Source organism: Eptatretus burgeri, chromosome 1 (assembly GCF_056783735.1).
Source record: "Eptatretus burgeri isolate ZD-2024b chromosome 1, Ebu_testis_v1, whole genome shotgun sequence".
Classification (NCBI taxonomy): Eukaryota; Metazoa; Chordata; class Myxini; order Myxiniformes; family Myxinidae; genus Eptatretus; species Eptatretus burgeri.
The window spans coordinates 95,977,271-95,997,517 of NC_140961.1; the positions used below are offsets into that span (position 1 = coordinate 95,977,271).

General features: G+C 42.6%; 1 protein-coding gene across 4 annotated transcripts in view; it reads left to right on the forward strand.

Annotated features, from left to right (window-relative positions):
* The window catches only part of LOC147034994 (slit homolog 2 protein-like), a 473,672-nt gene that overhangs the window by 322,231 nt on the left and 131,194 nt on the right, over positions 1–20,247 (forward strand). For all 4 annotated transcript variants that reach the window (XM_085892213.1, XM_085892231.1, XM_085892209.1 and 1 more), the window contains exons 10-12: positions 13,007–13,078; positions 14,306–14,377; positions 14,972–15,043. In XM_085892213.1, coding sequence (XP_085748339.1) covers positions 13,007–13,078; positions 14,306–14,377; positions 14,972–15,043 — 216 coding nt within the window. The remainder of the gene's footprint in view (positions 1–13,006; positions 13,079–14,305; positions 14,378–14,971; positions 15,044–20,247) is intronic.

A 20,247-nucleotide genomic window follows, 5' to 3' on the forward strand; every position in this document is an offset into this window, starting at 1 on the left:
CTCTCTCTCTCTCTCTCTCTCTCTCTCTCTCTCTCTCTCTCTCTCTCTCTCTCTCTCTCTCTCTCTCTCTCTCTCTCTCTCTCTCTCTCTCTCTCTCTCTCTCTCTCTCTCTCTCTCTCTCTCTCTCTCTCTCTCTCTCTCTCTCTCTCTCTCTCTCTCTCTCTCTCTCTCTCTCTCTCTCTCTCTCTCTCTCTCTCTCTCTCTCTCTCTCTCTCTCTCTCTCTCTCTCTCTCTCTCTCTCTCTCTCTCTCTCTCTCTCTCTCTCTCTCTCTCTCTCTCTCTCTCTCTCTCTCTCTCTCTCTCTCTCTCTCTCTCTCTCTCTCTTTCTCTCTCTCTCTCTTTCTCTCTTTCTCTCTCTCTCTCTCTCTCTCTTTCTCTCTCTCTCTCTTTCTCTCTTTCTCTCTTTCTCTCTTTCTCTCTTTCTCTCTCTCTCTCTTTCTCTCTCTCTCTCTCTCTCTCTTTCTCTCTTTCTCTCTTTCTCTCTTTCTCTCTCTCTCTCTTTCTCTCTTTCTCTCTTTCTCTCTTTCTCTCTTTCTCTCTTTCTCTCTTTCTCTCTTTCTCTCTTTCTCTCTTCTCTCTTTCTCTCTTTCTCTCTTTCTCTCTTTCTCTCTTTCTCTCTTTCTCTCTTTCTCTCTTTCTCTCTTTCTCTCTTTCTCTCTTTCTCTCTTTCTCTCTTTCTCTCTTTCTCTCTTTCTCTCTTTCTCTCTTTCTCTCTTTCTCTCTTTCTCTCTTTCTCTCTTTCTCTCTTTCTCTCTTTCTCTCTTTCTCTCTTTCTCTCTTTCTCTCTTTCTCTCTTTCTCTCTTTCTCTCTTTCTCTCTTTCTCTCTTTCTCTCTTTCTCTCTTTCTCTCTTTCTCTCTTTCTCTCTTTCTCTCTTTCTCTCTTTCTCTCTTTCTCTCTTTCTCTCTTTCTCTCTTTCTCTCTTTCTCTCTTTCTCTCTTTCTCTCTTTCTCTCTTTCTCTCTTTCTCTCTTTCTCTCTTTCTCTCTTTCTCTCTTTCTCTCTTTCTCTCTTTCTCTCTTTCTCTCTTTCTCTCTTTCTCTCTTTCTCTCTTTTTCTCTTTTTCTCTTTTTCTCTTTTTCTCTTTTTCTCTTTTTCTCTTTTTCTCTTTTTCTCTTTCTCTCTTTTTCTCTTTTCCCCCCCCCCTCCACCCCTGCTGGTTGTTGGTGAGTTGTGTGTGGGTATGGCATCATGGCGCTCTGTGAGTGAAGCTGTTGGTGTTTTTCCTATCCCCTTTTCACTCCCCTTGTGTCCTTGCATGTGGTTGTGAGTTTTTCTCCTATGTTTCCTTTCTTTGTTGAGACAGGAGAGAGAAAGAGAGTGCGCACAGTTAGTGTTTCGCAGGCCTGTTCAGGACTTCCTGGTTTTTGGGCCTGCTTTTCTCCTTGCTGTGTTTCTCTGTTTAGCCTTTTTATTCACTAAATACTTAATTCTTATTAATCTTTTGTTTCCCTCCACTTGCTAGTTTTGCTTGTGGCAGGTTTGCTTTTGGTTTCTTGATCCTTCAATTTACTTTGTATTGTTTTACATTGTGGTGAATGTACGTTTGCATCATCGTGTGTATGAGGAACTCACTCCAAAGAACGGGGTCATAGTTTGTCCACCGGACGGAGTGAGTGTTAATGATGTCGTAATGGGTTTCGGAGAGCTCATTGGGGTCAAACATTCTCGCAGCGTCGAGGATAAATCAATGTGTTGTGCTATTTTTGTCTGAAGAGTGATACGTTGCTCAGACGGTCGAAACCAGCTTGCCTCTGCCGCCGGATCTTTTTGTTTCTGTAAGTCCTTTGGACACACCTGCTGTTAAAATTATTATATCAAATATTCCACCTTTCTTTAAAAGTGAGGAGATTATCTCTGCTTTAAGTTACTTTGGGACGGTTGTGTCACTGATTTCCATGATCCCATTAAGTTTGCATTCTGGAATTTTGGTTCGACACATTATGTCGTTCCGATGCCACTGTTACATTGTTTTGAAGAATGGTGCACGATCATTTAGTACTGCTGTCACTCTTACATATAAAGATTGTAGCGACCGAGTTTATATTGCCACTGAAGTGATGACATGCTTTATTTGTGGCGAGCATGGACATTTAAAGAATGCGTGTCCGAAACCAAACGTTCCTCGTGGTGAGTCTCAACGTGTGGAACCTAATGAGGACTCTCAATGCCAGGAGCTCAGAACAAGCACTAATGATGCACCTGGAGCTGCAGAACCCAAGCCAAGCACTAGTGGTACATCTAGAGTGGTGGAACGTGCAGAGACCTCCCATAATCAGCCCTGGAAAACAAATGCAGAAGTTAAAGAATCTCAAGTAGACAACGAGGGTTTTGTGACCGTTCACTCCTGAAGAAACATGCGTCCTAACATCAATGGACATGATGTAATTGTGAGCGTTTCTAAAAAGCTTGCACCATCGAGCAAACTACACGGCTCTCATGTAGATACAGTCAGCTCGCTCGCTGCTTTGGAAACGGAAAACAAATTTGCACTTCTAGCTCCGGTGGATGTTGACAGTGCTCCTGATCATGTACGGGATGAGCACGAGCATTAACAAGAGGGCGTGTGTGCCCCAGGAAGTAGTTGTGACCACCACAGTGGTTGCTGATGTCATCAACATTGAAAGTGAGCCTATGTTGGTCCCTCTTTCTACCAAAAGCATAGTGGCTGAGACATCTGCATTCCAGACAACTCCGGACGTTACGGATGAGGAGCATGTGTGTTCTGCTTCGATAACGGCTTTCTCCCTCCCAGCAGAAATAGAAATGCCTGCTCCACCTGTGGTGCATGGTTCAAGTATGCATCACCAATCAGACTATGATTCTGACGGGGCCTCGTCGTTTGCCTCTGGTGAAAATACTGAAGTCTGAAATGATCCAGGCTTATTTCAGGAACCAAAGGGTGTTCCGACTGTGCCCCCCCCCCCAGGAGATCATAAAATTTTTACAGCACACCTTCCGCAAAGCCGCTGTCACACCTTGACGTTTTACCCAACGTATGGCAAGGTATCAAAATGTATGTAAAACGCTGGCGCACGCTGAACTATCGATGTTGTTTTTTCCAGTTTTGGGCGTAGTCATAACGAGTTGGACGTATGCACAACTTATTAGTTACGTACACAGAACGTTTCGATAACATATAGATAACTTATACCAACAAATGCTTCGCGTGTTGTCGGCATTCACAGCCTTTGCCTAACGATAGTCTAACTTATGCATATTGCGGCAGCGTATAGCCGACGATCACGTGGCGTAGCCTATTAAGAGGCTGCTGCTCGACGATTCAAATCATAACCGCACTAGACATCGAAGTGTCAAGCCGCTGTCAAACCTTGACATTTTAGCCAGCATATGCCGACGTATGAAAAATTTTCCGAATACGCCGGCACACATAGAATACGTTATGGGTAAGTTTTGTATACGTTACGAGCACGCTGAAGCACGCTGGCATACGTCGTAGTACGCTGAGTATGTCTACAAATTTTAAGCATGCTGAAAATTTTTCGACGTATGCCAGCGTATGACGCACACGTTCCGCATACGCTGGCCATAAGTTGTAGGCACGTTACGCGATCGTTGACACACGTCGACACATGTTACTTGTAAGTTACTCATAAGTCGAAATACGTCGAGGTAATGTTTAGCTACCCGAAACTTATTTCTAAGCTATGAGTAACGTGCTTTGAACCTATGTGTAACATATCTCAAATGCACATTGACGTATGTAGACGTATTTGACGTCTTCCGGACGACCACAGAACTTACTGAACGTGTTACTAACTTACAGCTACCGTATAATGGCGTATTGGCAGCGTTTAGGGGAATTGGTATGTAAAAATGGGCTTCACAGGAGGAACCCATCAGTGTTCCAGACTCCATGTTTTTTTTTTGTTTGTTTGTTTTTTCCTTCGTTATGACGCTGATGTTGACACTTCGATTTCTAGTGTGGTTATGATTTAAATCGTTGAGCGGCAGCCTATTAATTATATTATATTATAACTGCACCAGAAATCGAAGAGTCAACATCACCGTCATGCCGAAGGAAAAAAAAAAAACCATGGAGTCTGGAACACTGACGCTTAACATTACCTCGATGTGTTTCGACTTATGAGTAACGTACAAGTAACGTGTGTCGACGTGTGTCAACGATCGCGTAACGTGCCTACAATTTATGGCCAGCGTATGCGGAACGTGTGAGTCATACGCTGGCATACGTCAAATTTTTGAGCATGTTAAAATTTGTCGACGAGCCCAGCGTACTACGACATATGCCAGCGTGCTCTTAACGTATACAAAACTTACCCATAACGTATTCGATGTGTGCCAGCGTTTTAGACAAATTTTTCATACGTCGGCATATGCTGGCTAAATGGTCAAGGTGTGACAGCGGCTTAAGAGACATGTTCAAATTCAAGACTCCTTTCCAGACATGCACAGTTTTATTACCTCTGCAAAGGGTCTGCTCCTTCAGTCTGGGCAGTTTGGCATGACTGAGTCACAAATGTTTCGTCTGAGGAAGTGGGTTTTGAAAGCAAGGAAACAACTGCGTCCATAACCCAGCCAATTGACCGATGTCTTTTTCAAAATTCCACACTATGGCTTTCTCGATTGCTAATTTAAACATTAATGGAGGACGTTCAAACTTACGCAAAGCTGAAGTTAAGGAGCTTTTATTGAAGAAGCACATTGAATTTTTACTCTTACAGGAAACCAGATGTAGCTCCTCCTGTGTTATCGAATGGGAGAGAATGATGAAAGGAAGATGGTTCTTCAGCAGCTTAGAGTGTCCCAGAGCTGGGGTAGCCATCTATTTACATCCCTCTCTCTGTAATCTCACTGTTGATTTTAATGAAATTATTAAAGGATATTTAATCTCACTCACCTTCACTCTTAATGGTTATAAACACACAATACTCAATGTCTATGCACCGAGTGACAGTGCGGATCGAACTTGTGTTTTCACACAGTTAGAAACATCCCTCACACACTTCGATTTTAATGGATTTGTTTGTTTAGGGGATTTTAACTGCACGATGGATTCTACCATTGATCGCAATGGGAAAGAGCCTCACCCAGCGAGCATTAAGCCTCTGGCTAGGACTTTGACAACCTTCTCCCTTATTGACATTTGGAGGATTTGTAATCCATCAACACGACAATACACGTGGTGTCGGTGTTTAGATGGCTGTCTGTCCCTCGCAAGGTTAGACCGTTTTTATATTAATAATGATTTTTTTACATTTTGTGACCCACACTGGTCTCGTCCCCAGTGGTTTCTCAGACCATCATATGGTCATACTTCGCATTCACCTACCAATTCGTAACCGAGGCGCTACCTACTGGACTTTTAATGTAAGCCTCCTCGAGGATCATTTTTTCCTTGATGCCTTTCGTGTTTTTGGAGAACTTTACTCCAACGTAAACCCTCCTTTCCCCGTCTTGTGCAATGGTGGGACAATGCCAAAGCACAGATAAGATCCTTCTGCCAGCAATATGGAGCTTATCAAACTCGACATGACTCTGCCCTTCAATCCCTGGTTGCCAGAGAGATACTATCTTTGCAATCCAAACCTCTCAGCCTCTAATACCGAAAGGACCAACTTTTTGCTGGCAAAGAAAAAAGCCCTTCTTGCTGGGCTCCATGCAAAGCAAGCCAATGGAGCTCTGATTCGTCTCCGAATGGAAAATCTGTATCACTTGGATACTTCCTCCAAGTTCTTCTTCGGACTGGAAGTTCGGAAAAAAACAAGTCAGCAGATAGCCTCACTATAGACGAAGGAAGGAAGAATAACACACTGCCAAAAAGACATCAGAGTTTCACTCAAGGATGACTTCTCTGAACTCTACCAAGCCAAGAGCACTGATGATGAGATTGTGGAATCCCTGACTTCAACAACGAGACAAGGAAATAACTTTGGAGGAACTTCACGCTGCCCTACATACTCTACCAACAGGCAAAGCCTCTGGACTAGATGGAATGCCTGTATAACTTTATAAAACCGTTGGAACCTTCTGGGACCAGAGTTACATGAAGTTCTGATTGACGGTCTACGATTGAATCTGTTGCCATTAAGCTGTCGCAGGGCTGTACTTGCCCTCATCCCAAAAAAGGTGACCTTCAGCAACCGTGCAACTGGCGTCCTATATCATTGCTTTGCACGGATTATAAAATTTTCTCAAAGGCTCTTACCAACCGGCTCAGACCCGTGATTGGGGAAATTATACACCCTGATCAAACCTATTTTGTTCCAAAAAGAACAATACACGACAGTATTTTTTATTGTGCGTGACATGATTGATATATATCTGAACTCTTGAGGGAAAACATGTTGGTTTGGTTTTTCTCGACCAGGAAAAAGCCTTTGACACTGTCGATCACTTCTATCTTTTTTCTGTTTTACGAGGGTTTGGTTTTGGGGGAACTTTTATCTCTTACATACAGCTCCTGTATGACAACATTTTTAGTTTACTCAAAGTTAACGATATTTTATGTCAGCCTTTCCCAGCGAATCGAGGCATTCGTCAAGGCTGCCCTTTGTCCGGCCTTCTCGATTCCCGAGTAATCGAGCCTTTGCTCATTCGGTTGCGGGAACATCTTCATGGTTTTCTTCCCCAACCAATGGCGAACCCAGTTAAAGTAATTGCCTATGCGGATGATCTTTGTGCGGTTATCCATTCAGATGAGGATGTCTCTGCCTTGGTCTACTGTGTCCATGAATTCAGTTTGGCAAGCTCCACCAAAGTAAACTGGAAAAAGAGTAAAGCTCTCTATCTTGGTTCACAAAATGGCGCCACTCCTCCGACCCTGCCCAAGAAACTTGAATGGGCATGGGATGGAATTTTTTTTATCTCGGTGTCTTCCTTCGCACTCAAAATTTCGTTTAAAAAAACTGGGAATTTTTAATAAATAAAACTGAGAGGTGGTTACTAAAATGGAAGGGACTACTTAGTCAAATCTCATATCGGGGGTGAACCCTTGTTATTAATAACCTTGCGGTGTGAATGCTTTGGCATATTTTTACGGCACTACAACCCACAGATTTCATTCTTAAAAAAACTACAATCCATTTTTATTGACTTTTTGGGGGGGGGGGGTTGAGCACTGGTTCCAGCCTGGTGTGCTAAGCCTGCCTATTGCCGAAGGAGGACAGGGGCTGGTTGCCGTTACCAGCAAATTGATGGCTTTTCGCCTCCTTTCATTGTGCATGCTTTTATACACGGATGTTTTTTGGAAAGCCTTTGCTCACTGCCTTCTTCGGCAGGCAGGGAAACTTGGTTTTGATCAGGAACTCTTTCTCATGGACACCAAGAAAGTTGACATCACATCAGTGCCCCTGTTCTATAGAAGCATCCTGGAGGCATGGCAGGCAGTCACCGTCTGCCGTGATGACAGTAGCTACTCTCCCAAAATGTTTTTAAACGAGCCCATTTTTCTAAACCCTCTTTTTAAAGGGGTTTGTGGTGATCTCAATTTTTTGCAAAATTTTATCGATGTTGGATACACCAAGGTTAAACATTTTAGAACTCCTTTTCCTTATAAATGGAAGCCAGCTGCTGAGGTCGCTGTGGCCACTGGAATTCGGTCCATTCCAGTTATAGGGAGAATTTTTTCTGTAATGCGATGCTTTTTCAAGCAGTCCAAGTTAAAATGGACTCCACGGCTGGACTCCACACCTTCGCTCCAACACCCCTTTCCATCACTTTGACTTCACTTTCAAGGTTTTATCCCTTTTAACTCAATGGAAAAACATACTGTTTATTTTTTTGTGTGTTAAAGCCCTTGTTCCTGAGAGACCTGCAGAACCACAAGCGCACTGGAAGAGGATGCTCCGTGTTACTCCATCCACTGCAATCCAATGGCTTGTTATGTATAAGACGTCCATTGTCAAGTGCTCTGGAGACTTGCAGTGGCGGCTGGCGCACTACATTTTACCCTCGAATGTTTTGTCTCATCACATATGTTTTAGTAACACGGAATTGTGTCCTTTCTGTGGTGTTACTGAAAATATTTTCCACATTTTTATTGAGTGCCTAAGGCTGGCCCCCCTTTTTATAATCTTATCATATGTACTCCGAGGGCTAGGCCTTGTTTTTACACATTGTGTTTTTATCTTCGGTTTTAGCATCTCTTACCGATGCAAAAATGAGAGTCTTTTAGCAAATTATTTGTCTTCCGAGGCTAAACTCGCTATATATCTGTCAAGGAAGCATAGAAGGCAAAATACCGACAATCCTGATGACAATGTAGTTCATCTTTTTAAAGCCTTCGTCACATCACGTTTGCACTTTGAATTTCAATTCAGTGATTTTACGTTGTTTTCACAGGAGTGGTTTGTGAAGGAATCAGTATGTGAACTTGTTGATGGTGTCTTTACAGTTAATTTATTATTTCTCCTTGTTTATGTATGAACTCTTCCCTCATTTTAACTTTGTACAATGTTTACCTTTGGTTTATGATTTCCTTGTGCACAATGATTCCTGAAAATAAAGAGGAACAAACTGTCAACTCTATCTCTGTCTCTGTCTGTCTATCTGTCTGTCTCTGTCTGTCTGTGTCTGTCTGTCTGTCTCTGTCTTTGTGTGTGTCTCTCTCTCTCTCTCTCTCTCTCTCTCTCTCTCTCTCTCTCTCTCTCTCTCTCTCTCTCTCTCTCTCTCTCTCTCTCTCTCTCTCTCTCTCTCTCTCTCTCTCTCTCCTCTCTGTCTCTCTCCCCCTCTCTGTGTCTGTCTGGCTCTTTGTCTCTCTGTCTCTCTGAGTCTATCTCTCTTTCTCTCTCTCTCTCTCTCTCTCTCTCTCTCTCTCTCTCTCTCTCTCTCTCTCTCTCTCTGTCTGTCTGTCTCTCTGTGTCTGTCTCTCTGTGTCTGTCTCTCTGTGTCTGTCTCTCTGTGTCTGTCTCTCTGTGTCTGTCTCTCTGTGTCTGTCTCTCTGTGTCTGTCTCTCTGTGTCTGTCTCTCTGTTTCTGTCTCTCTGTTTCTGTCTCTCTGTTTCTGTCTCTCTCTCTCTCTCTCTCTCTCTCTCTCTCTCTCTCTCTCTCTCTCTCTCTCTCTCTCTCTCTCTCTCTCTCTCTCTCGCCCTCTCTCGCCCTCTCTCTCGCCCTCTCTCTCGCCCTCTCTCTCGCCCTCTCTCTCGCGCTCTCTCTCGCTCTCTCTCTCTCGCGCTCTCTCTCTCTCGCGCTCTCTCTCTCTCGCGCTCTCTCGCGCTCTCTCTCTCTCGCGCTCTCTCTCTCGCGCTCTCTCTCTCGCCCTCTCTCTCTCTCGCCCTCTCTCTCTCTCGCCCTCTCTCTCTCTCGCCCTCTCTCTCTCTCGCCCTCTCTCTCTCTCGCCCTCTCTCTCTCTGTCTCTCTGTGTCTGTCTCTCTGTTTCTGTCTCTCTCTCTCTCTCTCTCTCTCTCTCTCTCTCTCTCTCTCTCTCTCTCTCTCTCTCTCTCTCTCTCTCTCTCTCTCTCTCTCTCTCTCTCTCTCTCTCTCTCTCTCTCGCCCTCTCTCTCTCTCTCGCCCTCTCTCTCTCGCCCTCTCTCTCTCGCCCTCTCTCTCTCGCCCTCTCTCTCGCTCTCTCTCTCTCTCTCTCTCCCCCTCTCTCTCTCTGTCTCTCTGTGTCTGTCTCTCTGTGTCTGTCTCTCTGTCTCTCAGTGTCTGTCTCTCTCTCGCCCTCTCTCTCTCTCCCCCTCTCTCTCCCCTCTCTCTGTCTCTCTCTCTCTCCCCCCCTTTCTCTCTCCCCCTCTCTGTGTCTGTCTGTCTCTGACTCTCAGTGTCTGTCTCTCTCTCTCTCTCTCTCTCTCTCTCTCTCTCTCTCTCTCTCTCTCTCTCTCTCTCTCTCTCTCTCTCTCTCTCTCTCTCTCTCTCTCTCTCTCTCTCTCTCTCTCTCTCTCTCTCTCTCTCTCTCTCTCTCTCTCTCTCTCTCTCTCTCTCTCTCTCTCTCTCTCTCTCTCTCTCTCTCTCTCTCTCTCTCTCTCTCTCTCTCTCTCTCTCTCTCTCTCTCTCTCTCTCTCTCTCTCTCTCTCTCTCTCTCTCTCTCTCTCTCTCTCTCTCTCTCTCTCTCTCTCTCTCTCTCTCTCTCTCTCTCTCTCTCTCTCTCTCTCTCTCTCTCTCTCTCTCTCTCTCTCTCTCTCTCTCTCTCTCTCTCTCTCTCTCTCTCTCTCTCTCTCTCTCTCTCTCTCTCTCTCTCTCTCTCTCTCTCTCTCTCTCTCTCTCTCTCTCTCTCTCTCTCTCTCTCTCTCTCTCTCTCTCTCTCTCTCTCTCTCTCTCTCTCTCTCTCTCTCTCTCTCTCTCTCTCTCTCTCTCTCTCTCTCTCTCTCTCTCTCTCTCTCTCTCTCTCTCTCTCTCTCTCTCTGTCTGTCTGTCTCTCTGTCTCTGTCTCTCTGTCTGTCTGTCTCTCTGTCTCTCTCTCTCTCTCTCTCTATATCTCTCTCTCTCTCTCTCTATATCTCTCTCTCTATATCTCTCTCTCTATATCTCTCTCTCTATATCTCTCTCTCTCGATATCTCTATCTCCCCCTCTCTCTCTCGCCCTCTCTCTCTCGCCATCTCTCTCTCGCCCTCTCTCTCGCCCTCTCTCTCTTGCCCTCTCTCTCTCGCCCTCTCTCTCTCGCCCTCTCTCTCTCGCCCTCTCTCTCTCGCCCTCTCTCTCTCTCTCTCTCTCCCCCCTCTCTCTCTCTGTCTCTCTGTGTCTGTCTCTCTGTCTCTCAGTGTCTGTCTCTCTCGCCCTCTCTCTCTCCCCCTCTCTCTCCCCCTCTCTGTCTCTCTCTCTCTCTCCCCCCCTTTCTCTCTCCCCTCTCTGTGTCTGTCTGTCTGTCTGTCTCTGTCTCTCAGTGTCTGTCTCTCTCTCTCTCTCTCTCTCTCTCTCTCTCTCTCTCTCTCTCTCTCTCTCTCTCTCTCTCTCTCTCTCTCTCTCTCTCTCTCTCTCTCTCTCGCGCTCTGTGTGTGTCTCTCTTATGAGTAACTTACAAGTAACGTGTGTCAACGATCGTGTAACGTGCCTACAACTTATGGCCAGCGTATGCAGAACGTATGAGTCATACGCTGGCATATGTCGAAAAATTTCAAGCATGGAAAATTTGTCGAGGAGCTCGGCGTACTACGACGTATGCCAGCATGCTCTTAACATATACAAACTTACCCATACGTATTCGACGTGTGCCGGCGTTTTAGACAAATTTTTCATACGTCGGCATACGCTGGTTAAATCGTCAAGGTGTGACAGGGCCTGTAGGTAAAAATACAACATGCTGTTCATTATGCCAGGCCACATCTTCAAAGCTACAAACTCTGAACTCAGGGTATAAATGAAACTTTGTAAGGGGAAGAAACATGGGCTATGTGGTCACAGCCTCAGAGACTGATTTGAGTCTGCAAGGTGATGCCAAAGTGACCAACGTAGCAATTTTTTGGCAAACAAGACGACTAATTATCCCATTAGCAAAGCAATGGGTAGGCTCTGTTAGTTGGACATAAAAATATAATGGTTAAATTTGACAATGTTGTCAAACTGTGCCGAATGCTGCCCGAGCATTTTCAACAAGCTTGTAAGACCTTCGGAACACAGACGCAGAATCCCACTGCAGACGCAGAATCCCACCACAGACGCAGAATCCCACGACGGACGCAGAATCCCACCACAGACGCAGAATCCCACCACAGACGCACAATCCCACCACAGACGCAGAATCCCACCACAGACGCACAATCCCACCACAGACGCAGAATCCCACCACAGACGCAGAATCCCACGACGGACGCAGAATCGCTCCACAGGCGCAGAATCGCACAACAGATGCAGAATTCACTTCAAGCAGAAGTGAAGAATGCACAGAATCTGTGCATGCTTCACTTGTGCTTGAATTGGATGATGAACTTTGTTCCAATTTTATTAATGAGAAAAATTAATAGACAGAGCTTTCAACTGTGGAGTACTACCATGGATCAAGGTATAATATAGATTACATTCGATCTGAGAATAAACTGATTTCTACACACACACACACACACACACACACACACACACACACACACACACACACACACACACACACACACACACACACACACACACACACACACACACACACACACACACACACACACACACACACACACACACACACACCAATTACAATAGCTTCTCCTGTTCCTTCTGGAGCTTACATTGACTATGGAAAAGGGGGTGATAGTCAAACGGTCCCCCCCCCCTTTCTATGAAGTTTCAGAGCCAAAAACATGACTTGTTTTCCAATAGCAAGAGGAAACTCATCCATTGTTGGGAACAATTTATGACTATGAGGAAACTCATCATTGCTGGGAAGAATTTGTGACACTCGCTGGAAAATACATTGAAAAGAAAAATTAAGAATGATTTTTCTACCTGTGTTTTATCTTTGCATCACCCTATGTACATTTCACCCAATACAAAGTATGTACCCTTTTCAAAAATGAAAGATCCTAGTGAACAGTAATTGAGTAAATGTTATAAGGTATGGCATTAACAACACATCATAGGCCACATATGCTGAACAAGAAGAAAATTTCAGGTTTCTATAGAGAGTGTTCACATAATCAGTTTCAGTTGTGGAAGTAATACAAACTCGTCATTTTGACTTTGTTATTTTTGTTGAAAGCTACATTTAGAATGTTCATGATCCCTTATGTATCCATTATGATCTTTGTTTGACATCAAATATAATAATTGAGGCCCAGGAAAGATCTTGTCCAAGCTACTTGCGAGAGGAACAAGCATATTATGTGACTAGTCGTTGGAAAAGAAAAGTGCCGATCGGGCAGTGCATTTATGATCAAAACATGAACAAAGTCTCTTCCCTGTAATTCTCAAGAAGCAGGATATTTGCCATTAATCTGTGCCATTCTTCACTTGTTTGTGAAAAAGGTACACCACAAAAATCGATTTATTGACTATTTAGACAAAAATGGAGTCACTTTGATTTTGTCCACATGGTTGCCAGGTTGATGGAATTGTTATGGACGTGTAAACATTTCACTAACGATCGTACACCCGTTACAGGCGTCTTGAACAAAATGCAATCAAGAACATCCCACCAGGAGCCTTCAGTCCATACAGGAAGCTGCGCAGAATGTGAGTGTGCATGACGCTCGCCTTTAATCAGCCAGCAGCACTGAAGTGCCTCCTATGGCCAGGACACCTTTGTAATGCTTTGCCAGCTGATCCCAGTTTATGGGCTTTAGCAATCAAATGTCTTTTCAGCCAACGAGCATTTCAAACAGCCACTCCTGAAAGAGAATCAGGTGGCTATACATTGGAAGGAAATCACAGTGAGGCAAAGGTTTTCTGTTGCACATAGGTTGGGGTTTTCCATATCATCCACACTTGCTTGGGGCAATGATTTAATGAGTTTACGTAAAGACTGCGGAAGGTTGGGGCTACAATGGCTCGTATATACACATTGATTTGGAAAAAGTCCTGATTGTTAAATTTCCAGCTCTATTAATTATTTTTTTCCTTCATTGCTGAATAAAGGTTTTCCTTCATAAAAAGAAACTCAAACATATGAAAATTCTTAATCACTAAATTTGCAAGAACCAGAGCAGAGAAAGCAAAAACCCACCAAACTCTAAATTTTATCAAACGATACAAAGGCTCAGGAGGTTTGATGTTTCCGTCACAAAGTGGCCCTTGTCATGTCCAAGCACAGCTCATGTACGCTCAGATATTAAATGCCATCTTGGAGGAGCAGTGTGACACAGGCTGCACCTTTATCACTGACTGATGATAGCTCACGTGCACTCGGATGTTAAATGCTCTCGTAGAGGGGAAACCAACGCAATTTTCCACGAGAACATGAAACTCAGGAAATAACCATATGGTGGAAACAGCACTTTCTGAGCCTTTTTAATTTTGCCAAAAACCTTGAGTTTGTTGTGCTTTTGTTTTCTCTGCTCTGTGCTCATTCTTACAATTTTGGTGATTAAGGATTCGAACTACAAGCTGTTCTTTATTGGAAAAAAAACACTATTTTAATCCATCCAGACTCTGCTGGAACCTCAATCCCAGTATGAAATCACATTGCATATCAAATGGCAAAATCTCAGGTGACATCAGCTCATGCGTATTGATGTTGTTGTTGTTGCTTTTACATTCGAGATTTATAGTCTTTTAAATTAGGATAATATATAACGACCATGCTATTTTGGCTTGTTTTTATTTTTGTAATCTCTGTACACATATAATAGCAAAGATTTATCAGAAGGTCATTATTCTTTGCATGCATGCTTCCATCGCCAACTCTCCTCTCATTGAATTTCAGTTGATGTAATTGTTGCTGCATTTTGTTGTTGTTTACAGTGACCTCAGCAACAACCAAATCATGGAAATTGCAGCAAATGCTTTTCAAGGCCTGCGCTTCCTCAATTCCCTGTGAGTTATGTCAGTTTATGTCAGGGGTTATTTCCTGCTGGACCTTTTTTCAGCCCCCTCAGCTGCCATTGCCTCACTCACTCACCACAATGTAGGAGCCTTACAACTGCACCTAATTTGAGGGTCATGCATGTTTGTCTGTTAGCCTCGCAATAAATCCCAAACCACACTGCCTACTGCTGTGTGCTCATTGAAAGACTGAATGTCATGAGGCCAGACTGTTCACATGTTTGAGCTGAGCAATAATTCAGACTGTGTGTAAAGATTATGCAAAGACATCATTTACTAGATGTTGAAGTAGATAAAAGAAATGCATTTGAAATGAACGTGCTTCTTTCCATTTGAAATTGTGCCTAATTAAAGGTTTCAAGCTATATATTTGCGAGAGTGGCGCCAGCCTTTTCAAAGCCCTGGATATTCATTTGAGTTACAGACATCAGGATTCGCTCAGTTACCATGTGGTTTGTGTTTCAAGAAACACTGGATGCAAAAGGACGAAAGGAAAAATGACTTTTAGAAGCAATGATGTTAATTGAATCTGAGCTTTGAACTCCACAATAGACGAGATGTTCCCATTCTCTGGTCTTTTTGCAGTGTTCTCTATGGAAACAAGATCACAGATTTGCCAATGGGACTTTTCAGTGGTCTCTATTCCCTGCAATTATTGTGAGTACATCTGTAAACTGCATTGATCTTTACTGTTGGATGCAACATTTCTCTTTAATCGGTCAATCCTCAGCACTCAGTGATGGCATTCTTGTAGACAGACTTTACAAGATACTTCTTGCAGGCAAATGGATTAGATGTTTATGTAAACCACATGCTGTTTTATTTTTTGAACAATTCTAAGGCTTCTTTTCAAGCACAATCCTTTCTTGTGATCCATCTACATCTGTATTTACACTGCATAGGAAGTTCCTGAAATCTACTCAAAAAAGGACAATGACCCCGAGAACCTTGGTTTGGGCTATAGCACAACATCCATCCTCTCTTTGGGCCGAGGATAACATTCGTGACCGAATCTGAGTACGATTGCAGGCTTGCCACTGTGGAATCCTTTGCAGTGGCCTTGAGCACACTGAGCCATTAAGTTGTCATTAAAGGCTATTTTGTGATGCTGATCAGCATGAAAGAGTGACCCAATCTTCCCACCCCCTTCAGTGTAAGCATTGTGGCATATATTCATGATTGTCCTCCAAGTGCTCTTTCAGAAATTTAACATGAGTTTTCTTTTCCAACATCAATAAGTTGCACATTATTTAACTATCACAGAGGATATTAACAGTGACATTGTTAATGCATCGGTGGCATAATCTTATACAGTTATCAGACAGGATAATTGATACAAAATCAACAAAACTGCAATTAACTATTCCCTTTTGGATGCTTCACTTGATACTGGGTATAAGAAACAAGCTAGCATTTTAGAGGTACGTGTACTTGCCTCTGAGCTGTCAAGCCTGAGTTTGAATCTCGACCTCGCTCTGAACTGTCATCCTGGTGTTTCTTATGTGGGACTCTGCACCAATATTCGCCGTCCATTGGTAGAATGTTAAGATAGACAACTTGTCTGCCAACACCGCACATTGTGGACGTTAATAATCCCACTGTATCGTTAGTAAGACAAGACTAGTTATTAGTGGCACACTGGCAAATTCCAAATTCCTGCCACTTTCATTTGAGTGTCCTGCGATGGAGTGGTGATCTGTCCAGGATTGGTTTTCTCCTTGAAATGTTTCTTGACTTGTCTTGAATGCTCTAAAGCTCTGTCAAGAGTACAGGCATCAATTGTTGTTGTTGTTACTATCATCATTATTATTATTATTATCGTAAGCAGGAGTATTACCCCAGGACCTGTGAGGAACTTAGCACCGAGCATTGTTGAACCATTCTGCATATTATTTCCTTGAAATCATAATGATTATTCTATTGTGTTTGCACAAGTCGCCTTGCAACATGAATAACATGGTCATGACAATTGTTTGTTTCTTCATTCTGAAAAAGAAAACTTAGAGTTGAATGCATTTGCCCTTGATTTGAGAACCCCTTCAAGAGACCCCAATAATTCAGGAAAAATTCTGATTGTGAATTACTTTTCCAACAGCAAAATTGCACCAGTGTCTGAAGGAAGTGGTTTAGTTTGGCATTTTTAATAGGAAATAGGCAAAGCCTTGAAATGAACAAAACCCATAAGAATTACCCTTTAGAATGCATTAGAATTATGCTTTAGAACCCTTCACAATTACCCTTTAGAACCCTTCACAATTACCCTTTAGAATCCTTCAGAATTCCCCTTTCGAATTACCTTTAGAACCCTTAAATGTCCCCTGACATGCAAAATAAACTTGTTATTTATGAAGTAACTTGACCTTCCTAGTGAAGAAATCACCCATGTTTGTTTTTTTAAATCAAAAATGTGATAATTAGAGCAATATTTCGATCATTTATTGTGCTTTTCACAACTTGCTATGCCCCACCCCTAAAAAAAGTTTACCAGCGAATCGCAGTATTGACGTCACATACAGAAACTCGCACAGAGTGGATTGACTCGAGATCTCTAGACTCGACTCGAGACTAGGCCGATAAATCCATCGTCCGTCCGACTAGGCCGATAAATCTGACGTGCTGTAGCTTTCTTTTATTATTCTCTTTTTTTCATTGTTTTCTACTGGTGCTACATGACGACAGTAGGAATAAAATAAATAAAAATGCAACCGAACGTCAGATTTATCGGACTACTCGAGACAATTGTGTCATAAGGTGTGTTCTGCACACAAGTTTTAATCGTATCCGGACAGCAAGATTGCTTCGTTTTATGCGCGGAGAGATATGGCCGATGACATGCGCCAGCCTTGTTTGTGATTAATTCGCCATGGAGAAACATGTCCGCTGCGCTGTTCACGTCACCTCACTAAAATATTTCTGATATCGAGCAGTATGCAAGTCGAATTTACATTATTGAATTACGAATAGGATTTAGTGTAACCAGTTGTTATTTCCGAATCTTCCTTCGATGTCCTCCCGATCATCATTAACTCCGAGAATTTCATCACCATTTTCCTCTGCTTGTCCTGCTTCGGGCTCAAACTGCAAGGGCCATATTTCATTTCCAGCTGCCTGAACTTCACCTCCCGCGACTATGTTATCCGACAATTCTCCATGTGATTCAGACCAAAATCCTTCATTTCTCTCACACTCACTGTCGTTACCAGACAAGTGAAAGTCCATGCCATCCATTATTCAAAAACAAATGTTGGATTTCTTTAAAGCAGAAATGAACGAAGCGATTGAGTCGACCAATCAAATGTGGAAACACACAGCAAGCCAATAGAATCACGTAGACCACCAACCCGAGTAATTTGCGTGCAGCCTTTGACATCCTGTAGTTGACGTCATGTGGGTTACGCCCCTTTCAGGAGAATTTTTAGGGGCATTCCCGAAGAGGTTTGTTTTTTTAATTTTACATTTTACAGAATGAGTATTGCGAAAAAACGTTGTCAGATCTGAAATCACGATGAAAAACTCCTCTAGGACATATATAAATGAAATTTATGTACTTTGACATGTCAGGGAACCTTTAAGAATCACCCTTTAGAACACACTAGAATTACCCCTTAGAATTAACCTTCCCAACACCCTATAATTCCCCTTTAGAATTAACCTTTAAAGCCACTAGAATTACCCTTTAAACCCACAACAATTACCCTTTAAATCCACTCGCATTACCCTTTATAATTACCCTTTGAACCCTCAACAATTACCCTTTATTTTTACCCTTTAGAACCTACTAGAATTACCCTTTATAATTACCCTTTAGAACCCACTAGAATTACCCTTTATAATTACCCTTTAAACCCTCAACAATGGCCCTTTAGATTACTCTTTAGAACCCCTCAGAATTACCCTTTAAAACTCATGAGAATTAACATTCAGAATTACTCTTTAGAATTACCTTTAGAACCCACTAGAATTACCATTTTGAACACACGAGAATTATCCTTTAGAATTACCCTTTAGCATTACCTTTTGGAATTACCCTTTAGAATTACCCTTTAAACCCATGAGAATTTCCGTTTAGAATTACCCTTTAGGATAACCCTTTAGAATAACCCTTGAGAATTACCTTTTAGATTTACCCTTTAGATTTACCCTTTAGATTTACCCTTTAGAATTACCCACTAGAATTACCCACTAGAATTACCCACTAGAATTACCCTTTAGAATTACCCTTTAGAATTACCCTTTAGATTTACCCTTTAGAATTATCCTTGAGAATTACCCACTAGAATTACACTTTAGAATTACACTTTAGAATTGCTCTTTATAATTACACTTTCGAATTATTCTTTAGAATCACCCTTTAGAATTACACTTTACATTTACCCTTTAGAATTAAACTTTAGATTTACCCTTTAAGGCCCAGTCACACCTTGACGTTTTAGCCAGCTTATGCCGATTTTTGGAAAATTTGTGTAAAACGCTGGTACACGTCGAAAACGTTATGGGTACGTTTTGTATACGTTAAGAGCACACTGAAAAACACTGCCATACGTCGTAGTATGGTGGCTTCAAACGTTGAACTTTTGGGTTTTCCTCAAATTTTTTCATGCTTGAAATTTTACGACGTATGCCGGCGTATGACTCACACGTTCCGCTATGCTGGCCATAAGTTGTCGGCACGTTATGCGATCGTTGACACACATTGAAACACGTTACTTGTAAGTTACTCATAAGTCGAAACACGTGGAGGTAATGTGTAGTGTACCCGAAACTTATTTCTAACCTATGAGTAACGTTTTGTAAGCATGCTACACGAACGTTGTTCACACTTTTCAACACGTTACTTGAAAGTACTACTACTACTACTACTACCACCAACATCGACATCACTAAATTCTCTCGAACTACTACTACTACTACTACTAATAACATCGACATCATTAAATTCTCTCGAACTACTACTACTACTACTACCAACATCGACATCACTAAATTCTCTCGAACTACTACTACTGCTACTACTACTACTACCAACGACATCACTAAATTGTCTCCAACTACTAATACTACTACTAATAACATGGACATCACTAAATTCTCTCGAACTACTACTACTATTACCAACATCGACATCACTAAATTCTCTCGAACGACTCCGACTGCTACTAGTACTACTACTACTACTATCATCGGCATCACTAAATTCTCTCAAACTACTACAACTACTACTACTGCTACTGCCACTGCTAGTGACATTGACATCTACTCAACATGGACTCTGGAACACTGATGGGTTCCTCTTGTGAAGCCCATTTGTATATATAACAATTCCCCTAAACGCTGCCAATATGCCATTATACGGTAGCTGTAAGTTAGAAACATGTTCAGTAAGTTCTGTGGTCGTCCGGAAGACGTCAATCAAATTCGTCTACATACGCCAATGTGCGTTTGAGATTCGTTAAACATAGGTTAAAAGCACGCAACTCATAGGTTCAAAGCACGCTACTAATAGGTTCAAAGCACGTTACTCGTAAGTTAAAAATTAAGTTTCGGGTATCCTAAACATTACCTCGACGTGTTTCGACTAATGAGTAACTTACAAGTAACGTGTGGCCAACGTGTGTAAACGATTGCGGAGCGTGCCGAGAACTTATGCCAGCATATGCGGAACTTGTGAGCCATACGTCGAGTACGTCGTAAAATTTTCAGCTTGCTTGAAATTTCACGACGTACTAGACGTACCACGTAATATGCCAGCGTACTTCATTGTTTTTCATCGTGCTGCTAATGTATACACAACTTACCCATACCGTATTCGACGTGTCCCAGCGTTTTAGACACATTTTTCATAGGTCGGCATATGCTGGCTA